Source organism: Melitaea cinxia, chromosome 6, assembly GCF_905220565.1.
Source record: "Melitaea cinxia chromosome 6, ilMelCinx1.1, whole genome shotgun sequence".
In the NCBI taxonomy this organism is placed as follows: domain Eukaryota; kingdom Metazoa; phylum Arthropoda; class Insecta; order Lepidoptera; family Nymphalidae; genus Melitaea; species Melitaea cinxia.
The window spans coordinates 14811663-14824706 of record NC_059399.1 but is presented as its reverse complement, the minus strand read 5'-3'; the positions used below and the strand labels follow the sequence as shown (position 1 = coordinate 14824706).

Sequence of the window (13044 nt, the reverse complement as noted above, 5' to 3'; positions counted from 1 at the left end):
AATACTGAAAAGGAACATAAGAGTATAAACATATCGTTTAAAGAAAGACTTAAAATTATTAAAAATAACATAACGGTTGAACCAATAATGATTTGTTACATTATGCCGAGTGTTTTAGCATCATTAGCTACTCAAAACCTAAATTTAGAAAAGGTTTGCCTTGTAAATCTAAATTATAGTGTTGAAATTTGTGACGCCTTAAAATCAAGACAAACGGAAAACTATACAAAATATGAAGAAAACGTTCAAACCTATACAGCTGAAATCCAAGCTTGGAAAAACGTAGTTCAAACAGCAATTCCAGTCTTAATAATATTGTTTGTTGGAGCGTGGAGCGATAAAACTGGTTGTAGAAAGGCCTGTATCCTGATTCCAATTGTAGGAGAATTCCTTTCTTGCATCGGTTTCATCATTAACACCTACTTTTTCCTAGAACTTCCAGCTGAAGTAACTGCTTTGACGGAAAGTATTTTTCCAGCTATTACCGGTGGTTGGTTTACAAACTTTATAGGAGTATTTAGTTATATGGGTGATATTACTACTGTTGAGGATAGAACGTATAGATTGGGCATTGTAAACTTATTAATGTCACTTGGATACCCAATAGGTAGTGCACTAAGCGGAATTTTGCTTACTTGGATAGGCTACTACGGAATCTTTTCTTTCTCAGCTAGTCTATATTTATTTAGTCTTGTTTATGGCTGTCTCTACTTAGAAGACCCAAAAAGGAAGAATATTGAAAAAGTGAGTAAATATTTGGATTTATAGCATTTTTCGTATAAAACTTTATACCTATAAATTTATTTCCATTTCAAATTACATTTTACCTATACTTTCATTATGTTTGCACTTTAAAAATATTTTTAACTTTAACCAAAAGCATGTATTAGTTATTATATTTTTGTCATAATTACTATGTCCAAACATTTTCTTAAATATTTTCAGAAACATACTGGATGTTTTGGTTTTATAAGAGAGTTTTTTGATTTTGCTCTCGTGATTGAAACTTTTCGAGTAGCCTTTCAGAAAGGCACTGGTAACAGACGTCTGCGAGTTTGCCTCCTTCTTATAGTAGTATGCGTTGTCTTCGGACCTTTACAAGGCAAGTTTTATTATCAACTCTTTTAAGTAATGTATGTTTTTTTCGCTTGATATGTGGTGAATAATTAACTATTATTTTTTTCAGGAGAATTCTCTGTTTTATATCTATTTACCAGATTTAGATTCAACTGGGACGAAGTTAAATATAGTATTTGGTCAACGTATAGTATCGTCACTAATTTGATTGGTAAGTACTACAATGAAAGAAACTGTAACGCTATAAAAAGTTAAAAATCCAATGTATTCTATGTACGATTTTATTTTTGTGTTACCCACACATTAGGTATTCTAAACATTTTTGAATATAATATCAAAAATTGACCATTCCAGCAGCAGCATAGCTTAATTGGCTAAAGCGCCGACACGGTCAGACGGAGACGCACGTTCGATCCCCGCTGGAACGGTCAATTTTTGATATGATATTCAAAAATGTTCCAATGTATTCTTTATGTATACATATTTTTAATACTAGGCCGTAAGGCTTTGGTAAGCCTTTTGTAATACCAAAATTTTTTGATATTAAATCCTTCGTTCGGTTAATTCGACTCTTCTTTATAATATTCGTGTTTTTGTTTTGTTTTTGTTCAGGTACTGCTTTTTCGATAAGCCTATTTAGCAAGCATCTTAAATTAGACGACACATTACTGGGAATAATATCATGTATGAGCAAAATTATCGCATCGTTCGCCTACGCCTTCGCTAGAAATGATTTGGAAATATACATGGGTAAGTTTAGATGTACATAACTACTACATTAAATAACTATTTTAAAATTTTTATACATAATATTTATAGTCATATTATATTAATATTTATTATATAATTTAATTATTATATAATATAAATAATGATAAAAAATAGTCTAATGTATTCCTAAAAATATATACACCCATTAGATGCAATAATAACTCGAATCGAAACTAAGTTGAGCACAGTTGACTTAAGTAATGGAACGAAACTTAGAACGGTAACTATAGTTGGTAACTGTGCAGGTCGCTATGCAGTTCAGTTATATTGAAGTAATTAACTAACTTATTAGTTAACTTTGCGGTCAGTTAACGAGTTGGTAAAAAGTTTAAAAAAATGTTTTTTAAAAGTAAAAAGTTCTCACAAGCAAAGTGAGTAACTTCTGCTTAATGGATTGTAAACATCAATAATTCGTTTGTAGGTTGTTTTCCTATTTATATATTTTTTTTTTATATAAATAGGAAATTATTATTTATAAAATTTTTTTTTGAAACCTCTTTTATTAAGAAAAGCCGATACGTGTTAAGCATTTACCCACGCTTTGCATACGAAATTTTATCCATGTAGCAGTTATCATCAATTTATCTGAAATTAATACGAATTTATTATTGTTTACTTCGCACAGTTTCGAAAGATGATGGTACTTTTGAGCAAAGACCTCTGCTCCTCGTTCAAGAAAGGTAGGAATTTTCCACCATGCTTCGCTAATGCGAGTTGGCGGGTTATTTTCTTATCAGAAGTAACGATCACTGATAACAACCGGCACCAACTACTTGAAGTGCTCTTTGTGGTTTGCTGGACTTATTCATTTAGACTTAGACATTCGCTCAGACTAGTGGAAATTTTTTGTTCAAACACAAATATTATTTTGACTGGGCGTGAATCGAAGCTGTGACCACTGACTTCTCGTACCATTATACCAAGGCCGTTTTTAACATTATTTACTTTACTCGTGTAAATATTAATACGTAGATAAATGAATAAATATTCCGTAAAACAGGCCGGTAATAATAAAGTTACCTGAGTTGAAATTATGAATATATATAATAACATAGTAGGAGTAATTTTAACAGAAAAATAAATATTATACCAGGTTTCTATATTTTACGTAGTATACTATGTTGGACCTAAAGTGTCTCAATTTTTATAAAATATTGTACCAGAGGTCTTGAGGAGGGTAAGAGTGGGTCAGAGTTGGCAACACGCTTGCGATACTTCTGCTGTTGCAGGCTTCTTTAGGCTACGGTAGCCGCTTACTGGTGGACCGTACACTTTTTTGCCACTCTTGTCATATTGTAAACTAGCTGCTGCCCGCGAAGTCGTCTGCGTGAACGCTATACAGCAGCAAAAATACCTACGATTATATCTTTTAAAATAACATTCATTTACCCGTTTCTTTTTACATTTCATATCTACAGAAAAATCTCATAGATGGTGCTGCTTTAAAATTAGCTTTGTTACTTATATTGCGTGATTTTTATAGTGTGAAGCTAGCTTATATAGCAGAGTTATTAACATAATAACAACAACACTCAAATATGCGTCGTTAGATTACACGTTGTTACAGAATGCGTTGAGGAAATAAAGGTTCACTGCTCGTTCTCGGTAGGTGATAGCATGATAATATTTAGCCTATATGTTGACCCGACTTCTTAATAATATTCGTGCCAAATTTGAAGTAAATCCATGCGGTACTTTTTGAGTTTATCCCGGAAATACATACAGACAAACAGACAAATAGACAAAAGTTTTAAAAAGTAATTTTTGGCTTCGGTATCGATTTTAGATCACACCCCAAGTATTTTTTTTTTAAATATTCAATGTACAGTTTTGACTTTCTTACCATTTTATTATATGTATAGATAAGAATTCGTGTAATTCCGATTAAACAAGCTCAGTTATTTTATTTTACGCTTTAAATAGAAAATTTATAAACGCCGATTTTAATTTATTAAATGACTTCATTAAATTTTAAACGAAAATAACCCATGATTTCTGTAGCATAACAAAAGTAAGATATCAAAGTATATGTATACACATATAAAAATACACTAAGTAGGTCGATGGCTATTAGATTGTTATGTGATAAGATACGCTATCAGCTTGCGACACAGATAGCAAATAGCGAACCCTTATAAAAAAATAAAAGATTATTTAATTAATCCTTATATTAATTACTATCTCCAAAAATAATGTCATGGATATTTATTTATTATTTATTTATTTATTTATACTTTATTGTACATTACAACTACATTTTAAGCAATTTGGTAAATGACTGTTGATATGGGCCACTCTTTAGATCTATTTGCTATTGCAATGGAGACTGCTAAATAAGACATGAATTCCATGCTTAAAAAGAGGTTAAAGCAGTGTTAAAGTTTGTCACGTCACTTCAGTCTATGGCAGTCCACTGCTGGACATAGGCCTCCCCAAGTTCGCGCCAGACATCCCGGTTTTCCGCAAACTTCATCCAGCCTACACCGGCAATCTTACGTAGATCGTCGGTCCAACGGGCCGGAGGACGTCCCACACTGCGTTTGCCAAGACGCGGCCTCCACTCCAGGACCCGTCTACTCCAACGGCCATCGGTCCTGCGACACAGATGACCAGCCCACTGCCACTTCAATTTGCTAATTCTGTGAGCTATGTCGGTTACTTTTGTTTTCTCGCGGATAGTCTCATTTCCAATCCTATCTTTGAGAGAAACCCCAAGCATAGCCCGTTCCATTGCACGTTGAGCGACTTTAAATTTGTGGAGCAGTCCCTTTGTCAGTGTCCACGTCTCGACTCCGTATGTTAACACAGGCAGAACGCATTGATCCAACACTTTTGTCTTCAAGCGTTGCGGAATCTTCGATGTGAAGACTCGACGAAGCCTACCAAACGCCGCCCAGCCCAACCGAATCCTCATGTCGGCCTCCTTCTCGAAGTTGTTGCGACCTAGTTGGATAGTATAGCCTAAGTAAATATAATCCTGAACAACTTCGAGAAGGGTACCATCGACCGATACCGGTCTCGGTATGACTTGGTTGTTAAACATAACTTTCGTTTTGTCCAAGTTCATACAGAAACCGACACGCTGGGAGGACTCGTTTAGGCCGGCCAGCATGTAGCCTAACTCATCCAACATCTCCGCAAAGATGACAATATCGTCGGTGAAACGAAGGTGAGAGATGAATTCACCGTTGACGTTAATGCCTCGTTCTCCCCAACCTAAGGTCTTAAAGACATCCTCCAGCGCAGTGGTAAACAGTTTCGGTGATATTACATCCTCCTGTCTTACCCCACACCGCAGGGAAATAGGTCCTGTTCTCTGGTCCTGGACATATGAACGGTCATCGTCGTAAAGTTTGTAGATAACATTAAATAATTATATATAAAACTTGCTGTACCCGCGACTTCGGTGGCGTTAAATTAAAAAAAAAATATTGTTTAATTCGCAGAGTTACAGAATAAATAAATTTCCAAAATAAAAGTAGCCTAAGTTACTTCTTATTACATCAGCTATCTACCAATAAATAAAAAGCGGTTACTTTAATATTACAAACAGACACTAATTTTATTTATTTGTACAAATTATAAAATTACTATTTATACCTTACAAAATTAATATTTTAAGAGAAAATTATTTACAATTAATTTAAAATAACGTAAACAAACTCTTCAATAAAACTCGAGAAATGCGTATCTAAAGATTTCTTTAATCCTTAACGACGTAAATACTCTTTAAACTCGAATTAGGTACATGTAAGAAAAACAGCCCATATGCAATACAATGAGATATCATAACGTACGGATTAACATCAAAATTTCCATGTGAAGGAAGTTACGTACAACAGCAAGTAATTACCTAACTAAAGCGAATACCTCGCGAATACAAACAAAATATATATTTACTTATAATCCGAATATATATAGGAATTTACATATTGAGGGTCCTGGTCTTTAAGTTTCATAATAGAAATAGAAATAAATATTTATATAAAACCCTTTATTTACTTAGTTATACATGAAATAGGGGCCTCTCTTTATTTTCGTAGTACGGAAACAAAATTTGCTAATAAAAATGCGACTCTATGATTCGTTAAATAAAGGCTCACTCATAGTTTTATATCGAGCCGTATTTTATAACTCGTAAACCTCATATTATGGCTTCAGAAACAAACGCAAGTTAATATCGTAATATAACTAACGTAAGCCATACAAAAATTTCTTATCTAAATACACTATCGATTATTGATATATCGTTATAAGTAATGCTTAGCTATTCGCTTATTGAACAATTATTGCGAATACTAATGCTTTACTCCTTTAAAGAAAATTCTAAAATCTATTTTTTTTTTATTATTATATTATATGTTGCAAAAAATATTATGAATTTTTGTGTATTGTATTTTTGATATTTTAATTATAAGATACTGTTTCTGTTTTAACTGTATTTCTTTTCTATTGTTTTTTCACTAAATGTAATGTTTCTTTTCAGCGCCACTTTTGGAAATTCTTAACGGAACGTCATTCATTGCTATGCGTTCAATAGCAACAAAGCTTGTCAGCGGTGAAGAATTTGGTATGTATTTAAAAGTTTTTAATTTATAAATATTCTCAACAAGCAAGATTTTATACAAATCGAATAATAGGAAAGCTGCTTAAAACTAGCGAAGCGAACAGAATACCTAAACCATTTTAATATTCATTGACTATTCACTAGTCCTCTACAAACCTGTTCAGTGTTATAGAAAATAATATAACGAAGTTAAGCGACCCAAACTTTATTCCAACAATCGGTGTCTAGTTAATGTGTAGTGATACTAGATGTAGTGGAGAGAATTTAAAATTGATTTTAATTAATTATTATTTAATTTATTGAATTTTGATTTTTATACATGGTAACTTTTATTTTTAATAAATAAATAATATATAACCTAATAATATACCCTTTTTTCTAATATATCGATCACATACATCTTTAGCCACACAACAAAAACTGAGAAAGTTTGACCGGGAAGTCTCAATGCATCCACCATATAGCCCCGATCTTGCGATCAGATTTGTTTCAGATTTGTTTTGGTCTCTTCAAAATTAGTTTGGTAGTGTAAAGTTAACATCAAGAGAGGACTCTCAACTGTCAAAACTACTTATCGCGATTTTTTAATGAGAAGTCATAACATTTCTAAAGCAACAGGATGCTGTCACTAAGAGATTATTATTATTATTATTATTATTAATTATGTAACATAATGCTCCCTTCTATGACCATACCAATGATCAACCGGGTATTTAACGTCAATCTGCGTCAATGCTCAACGTTACTGTTTCACACGATTTCACTTCCCATATTTTTTCATACCACGAGCCTTATAGCTTTTTTTAATAAATAAACTCAAAAAAAATTAGAACCATAGTATTTTCTAACCTGATATGACTTTACATTAACCTACTTAAACCTCGTGATAGAAACCCAAATAATGTTAACCATATATTTTCACGTAACTATAGAGTACTATACGCCCCTCGTCAATGTTGTCTTAATGACTCTTCGCGATGTTGAGTAACATGCACTGTTACTCAACATCATTACTCAATATCATTTACTATGTATATTACTTTTTAGATGATGTCGCTAATAATTATATAGTTATTAAATTTAGTTTAGCCTTTTCCAACTTTATTAAACTTGTCTCTTAAACTATGTTTCGATAGACGTTCATGTTCAATTGGCCTTCTATCTAGGTATAAATAATTACAAATAAACGCCTCACACTCAACTACTATAATTTTCATCTATGTCAGGAGTCCGGAAACACACAATACACAAGCACAAACACCCAGACCACGGAAAATGTCTGTATGACCAATGCAAATGTATGGCATGTGCGGGGATGGTAACACGTTGTCGTCGGTATATTTATTCTATATCAACAAAACTAGAGTCTATAATTTTTTTTATTAGTATCTTTAATTCGAAAGGTACATAAAGCTATAATATAATACAATAACAATACGTCAAAATTTTGTGCAGCGTATATCGTATAGTTATGTAATATTATCGCTTACAAAGTACACTACATTATTTTAAATTACATAAAATAATAAAACATATAATTATAATACAGTAAAAGAAAATTATTTATTTAGGAATTATTTAGATTAAGATGCACCGGAATATGTATGGTCGTACGAACAATCACGCGTACGCCGTCTGTGTACACCTTATCATTCACAATATAAACACGTGTTCACACACACAGAATACTATTAATCAATCGATAATATATTTTGTTTACAAAGTTTGGTAGCCGTTGCTACATTTCATGATATAGTTTATATTAACTTTTTAATAACCTAATTTCTCAATATTTTTTTTTATTATATTATTTTATTTATAAGCAAACACAACATGCAAAGTTTTCTTTACATTTATCTTCTTCTTTAGTCGAGCAAAAGTTATAGTGATTGGTCATTTTGGGATCCCTAATATAACAATAGTATAATGGTATTATTCAATAGAATACGCCATGTGTTGTGCTGTGATCATGGCGTATGCAAGTTCATTTAAATAAATGTTTTACTGAATTAGGATACAACTGAGGTAGAGCACAGCAAGAGATATCCTACTCAAAATCTAGAAAAGCCCGACTGGGGAAGTACCTCGACCTTACAGTAAATCACAGCTAAACTATACTGCTCTCAATCAATGTTGTGTTCCTATGGTGAGTAAGGTCGCCAGAGCTCCTGAGGGGGTTTGAAGGTAGAGTTGACAACGCACTTGCAACGCTTGTAGTGTTGCAAGCTTATGGCTTAGGCTATGCGGTAATCGCTTACCATCAGGTGAGCCGTGAGTCGCTTGTTTGCCGACCAAATTTTATAAAAAAATTTATGTATTAACAAGGATAGTAAAAGCATCAAAAAACTTAGAAATTGGTCCTGTTAAAAGAATTAAAATTCACTTGAACGAAAACACAATCAAACACTGTATTTCAATTTTGTGTTTTACGAAAATTTATGTAATCCAAAACTATTTAAACCACATTGTTACCACATCCTGATGTATACAATATCGTAAACGTTCAGTATTTTACAGGTAAGGTGAATTCACTTTTCGGTTTGGCGGAAGCTATGACACCATTAATATACGGTCCCCTATATTCAAGAGTCTATATCGCTACTTTGAGCATATTACCCGGCGCTGTGTTCCTCCTCGGCGCACTACTTACCTTTCCAGCTGTAATTATCTTCGGGTAAGATAACTTAAAATGTCATGTCCAAATTCACTCACAACAAACAACACCTGACCGGTAAGACTTAAAATGAAATATCATTAACAACAAAAGTCAATAAGGAAATCAAACAAAAAGAGAAATTAAAATAATCGTTTACTCGCAAACGATAAAATCCATTTCAACTATATGGACTCGACGAGTAATACAACTTGCCAAGACGTAGACACTGATGAAGGGACTAGTCAAAAAGTTTCAAGTCGTTAACCGTGCAATGAAACGGGCTATACTTGTGGCCTCTCTCAAAGATAGGATCAGAAATGAGACTATCCGCAAGAAAACGAAAATAACCCTGCCTACATAAATAGCAAGTTAAAAGGGTAGTTGACTGACCTGTCGCAAGACCTATGGCCACTAGAGCAGAGGTATCCAGGAGTGGAGACCACGTATTGGCAAACGCAGTGTGGGAAATCCTCCAGCTCACTAGACCGATGATCTACATAAGATTCTTCTGAAACCTTGATATCTCACGCGAACTTGAGAAGACCTAGTACGACTAGGTCCAGCAGTGGACTATGATAGGCTGAAGTGACTGACTTGAATAAATAGTATAATTTTTTTTAATTCCATTTAAAAAAAAATATAGGACCTGTTTTTAAAAAAAATGTAATGTAGGTAAAATAAAATGAAAATAAAATAAAAAATTAATTATTGTTTCAGGTGGCTGTACTTCGAGCATAAAAAAGATAGAATGCTTAAAGAAAAAAGCACAAATGACAGTGAAAAATGCTGAAAATACTAGTTATATTATAATTAGTTTTTGAAAAAAAATCATATATTTAAATATATTATGTAAATAGAAGTAATAATTAGCCACTGTGTGTGGCATTTGTAAACTACGAGAAAGCGTTTGACTCTATCGAGACCTGGACTGTCCTAGATTATCTTCAAAGATGTCATATCGACTAGCGATATATTGAGATATATATGTACGATACAGCGACAATGATCGTCCATATCCAATACCAGCATACAAGACCCATTTTCCTTCGTCGCGGGGTAAGACAGGGAGATGTGATGTCAACAAAACTCTTTACCACTGCGCTGGAGGACGTCTTGAGGGCCTTGAAATGGGGAGACAAAACATCAACACCAACGGAGAATACATCCCTCACCTTCGTTTTGCCGATATCGTCATTATTGCAGAGACGTTGGAGGAGCTAGACTATTTAGTCGGCCTAGTGTAGTAGTGGCGACCTAAATGTATCCTTCCGACGAGGTGATCTCGATATGAACTTGCATAAAATGAAAGTTACAAACAAGTTATACCGAGACCGCTCGATGGCACTTTTCTCGAAGTTGTTCAGGATTATGTCTACCTAGGCCACACAATTCAAAGAAGGTGAAACAACTTCGAGAAGTAAACCGATAGGAGGATTCGGCTGGACTGGACGACGTTTGCCAGCTTTCACCAAGTCTTCACTTCGAAAATTCCGCAATGCTTGAAGACAAAAGTCTTCAAACAATGCGTCCAGCCTGTTTTGACATACAGTACAGAAACGTAAACGCTGAAGAAGTGATTAGTCCACAAGTTCAAAGTCATTCAACGTGCAATAGAAAGGGCTATGCTTCGGGTCTCTCACAAATATTGGATCAGAAATGAGACTACCAGTGAGAAAATAAAAGTAACCGACATAACCTGTAAAATAAGCAACTTAAAGTGCCAGTGGACTTGTCATCTCTGTAGTAGGACAGATGGCTGTTGGAGCAAACGTGTCCTGGAGCGGAGACCGAGTGTTGACAAGTGTGCCATGCTCTCCGGCTCACTGGACTGATGTTCTACGTAAGATCGCCGGTGCGGACTGGGTGATGACTACGGAGAACCGGGAAATTTGGCGCAAACTTGGGGAGGCTTACGTCTAGCAGTGGACTGCGATAAGCTGAAGCGAGCGAGCTTGCGAGAAGTTATAAAATAGTCGACTTAAATTTTTACTAAGTATAATTAAATATTATATTATTATTAATATAGGTTATTATAAAGTAAGTGTAATTAAAATAGGTTATTACAAAATAATTGATTTGTGTAAATCTTTTCCAAAGAAATCTCAGTTTTTAAATTTTATAACGAATAAAGCTGAACAATATACCATATTTTATTTTCATTTTCAAATTCTACACATTTCATGCTCTGAGTTAATATATTTTATTGTCTTTGAACATTATTCACCCTGCTTTTTGCTCCAGGTGCTATGATAACGATTCCCGCCACGTTCCCCGATTTGGGTGCAATAAATAATATGTATTTACTACAAAAAAAAATCTAAATCAACCAGATGTTACCTAAAACAGAAGTACTAATTTGGCTTAGGACTAGACGAACGTCTATGTATGTTGTTGTGTATATGTAAATAATATTTATTTCTTATTGATTTTAGTTCTGAAAATTAAAATTGCGTTTCAAAGCGGAAATGATGCTAGAACTATTGCTATTAATGCTCGCTGACACGATTTGCACAGTAATTATCAGATAACAAATATTTTAATAAGGTTCACAATCTTTACAATGGTATAATTTTCATTTTATGTTAATGTTTCTATTATCATAATCTTAAAACTCATTTCTTACCTCACCTCCAAGCGAATGAAATCTGTACAAGAGTAATTTTAGAAGTATTTTGTTAATATATCATAATAAAGACTACTTAACCGATTATCATGAAACTTTTTACACATATTCTTGGAGGTAATAGAAGTAACATGGGATACTTTTTGGTATAATCATTCAGTGCGAGCTAAGACGCGGGTAAAAGCTAGTATGTATATGAGTGTGAGTGTGTGTGTGTGTGTGTGTGTGTGTGAGTGAGTGTGTGCACATGTGTTTTTAATGTGTATATGTGTATGTGTATGTATATATGTATTTACGGTCGAGTTGAGTTGCCTCCTCCTCCTTTCTTTTTTTTTTGTAGTCGGTTACTCATAAATTTTTATCAGCCACAATCTTGTATCAACTTCGCCTCTGGTTGTAGGGGATGTTATTTTGGTATATGTGTGATGTGCATCTTTACGCATTTGGTTGGGGGCGGTTGTTTTGATGTTGCAAGCGGACATTCCATAATTTAAATATTCTAAGGGAAACCTGTTATTGGCTATTTTCTATAGCATATACCTAGCTGTAAGATACATTGTTTAAAGCTGTTGGTTTTCTAAATAAATAAAATAAATAAATAAAAAAAAAATATTTTATTGTGTTAATGAGTAACTGAGGTAGGCCACAGCAGGAAATTTCGTGCTAAAAATCTGTAACAGCCCGACTGGGAAAATACCTTGACCATACAGAAGATCACAGCTAAATAGTACTGCTTTAAAGCAGTTTTGTATTTCTACGGTGAGTAAGGTGACCAGAGTTACTGGTGGAGATTGTCGGTAGAGTTGGCAACACGCTAGAGATGCTTTTGGTGTTGCAGTCGTCTATAGGTTATGGTGAGCCGAACATTTGTTTGCCGAACTCGCATTCGCCCTGTAACATTCCACTGTTGGGCATAGGCCTCTTTCTCCAAATAAGAGAAGGATCCGCCAACCCGCAGTGGAGCAGCGTGAGTTAAGCTACAATCCTTCTCCTATTTGACGACCTAATTGTGTTAAAATAAATAAATAACAAAAGAACATTACGCATTAAGTACGAGAACAGTTGTTATTAGTGTTCATGACATCACGCATACACCTGTATGTAACAACATATTTTTATATCAATTATCTCGTATGTAAACTTAGAAAATAAATAATCTCGAACATTATTTACCCATCTACACTCACGCTAACTCACACAAAGAAACCTGTTCAAATAGAGGTTACTTAATTGAGTAAAATGTAATAGCGTTGTAAAAAGGTGACTACCTAACACTATAATATTTAAAGAAAAGTTTTTAATGTAAATAAAGTCTCAACTAGAGCGATTGTTAAGAATTGTTTAAAGCTT

General features: G+C 33.8%; 1 protein-coding gene across 1 annotated transcript; it reads left to right on the top strand.

Moving 5' to 3' along the window:
* Window positions 1–45: 45 nt before the first annotated feature.
* Window positions 46–9861, top strand: LOC123654769. Its single transcript, XM_045590654.1, has 7 exons — window positions 46–744; window positions 946–1102; window positions 1187–1288; window positions 1690–1827; window positions 6335–6418; window positions 8933–9089; window positions 9789–9861. Exons 1-7 carry the CDS (start codon window positions 88–90, stop codon window positions 9859–9861), a joined length of 1368 nt encoding a protein of 455 aa, XP_045446610.1. The 5' UTR covers window positions 46–87.
* Window positions 9862–13044: the final 3183 nt, after the last annotated feature.

What these genes read in the sequence shown, in the direction of transcription:
- LOC123654769 (XM_045590654.1), top strand. Translation starts at nt 88, where the DNA reads ATGATTTGTTACATTATGCCGAGTGTTTTAGCATCATTAGCTACTCAA. An exon ending in AAAGGAAGAATATTGAAAAA is followed by an intron (nt 745 to 945) that starts GTGAGTAAATAT and finishes AAATATTTTCAG; the next exon opens with AAACATACTGGATGTTTTGG. An exon ending in TGTCAGCGGTGAAGAATTTG is followed by an intron (nt 6,419 to 8,932) that starts GTATGTATTTAA and finishes AGTATTTTACAG; the next exon opens with GTAAGGTGAATTCACTTTTC.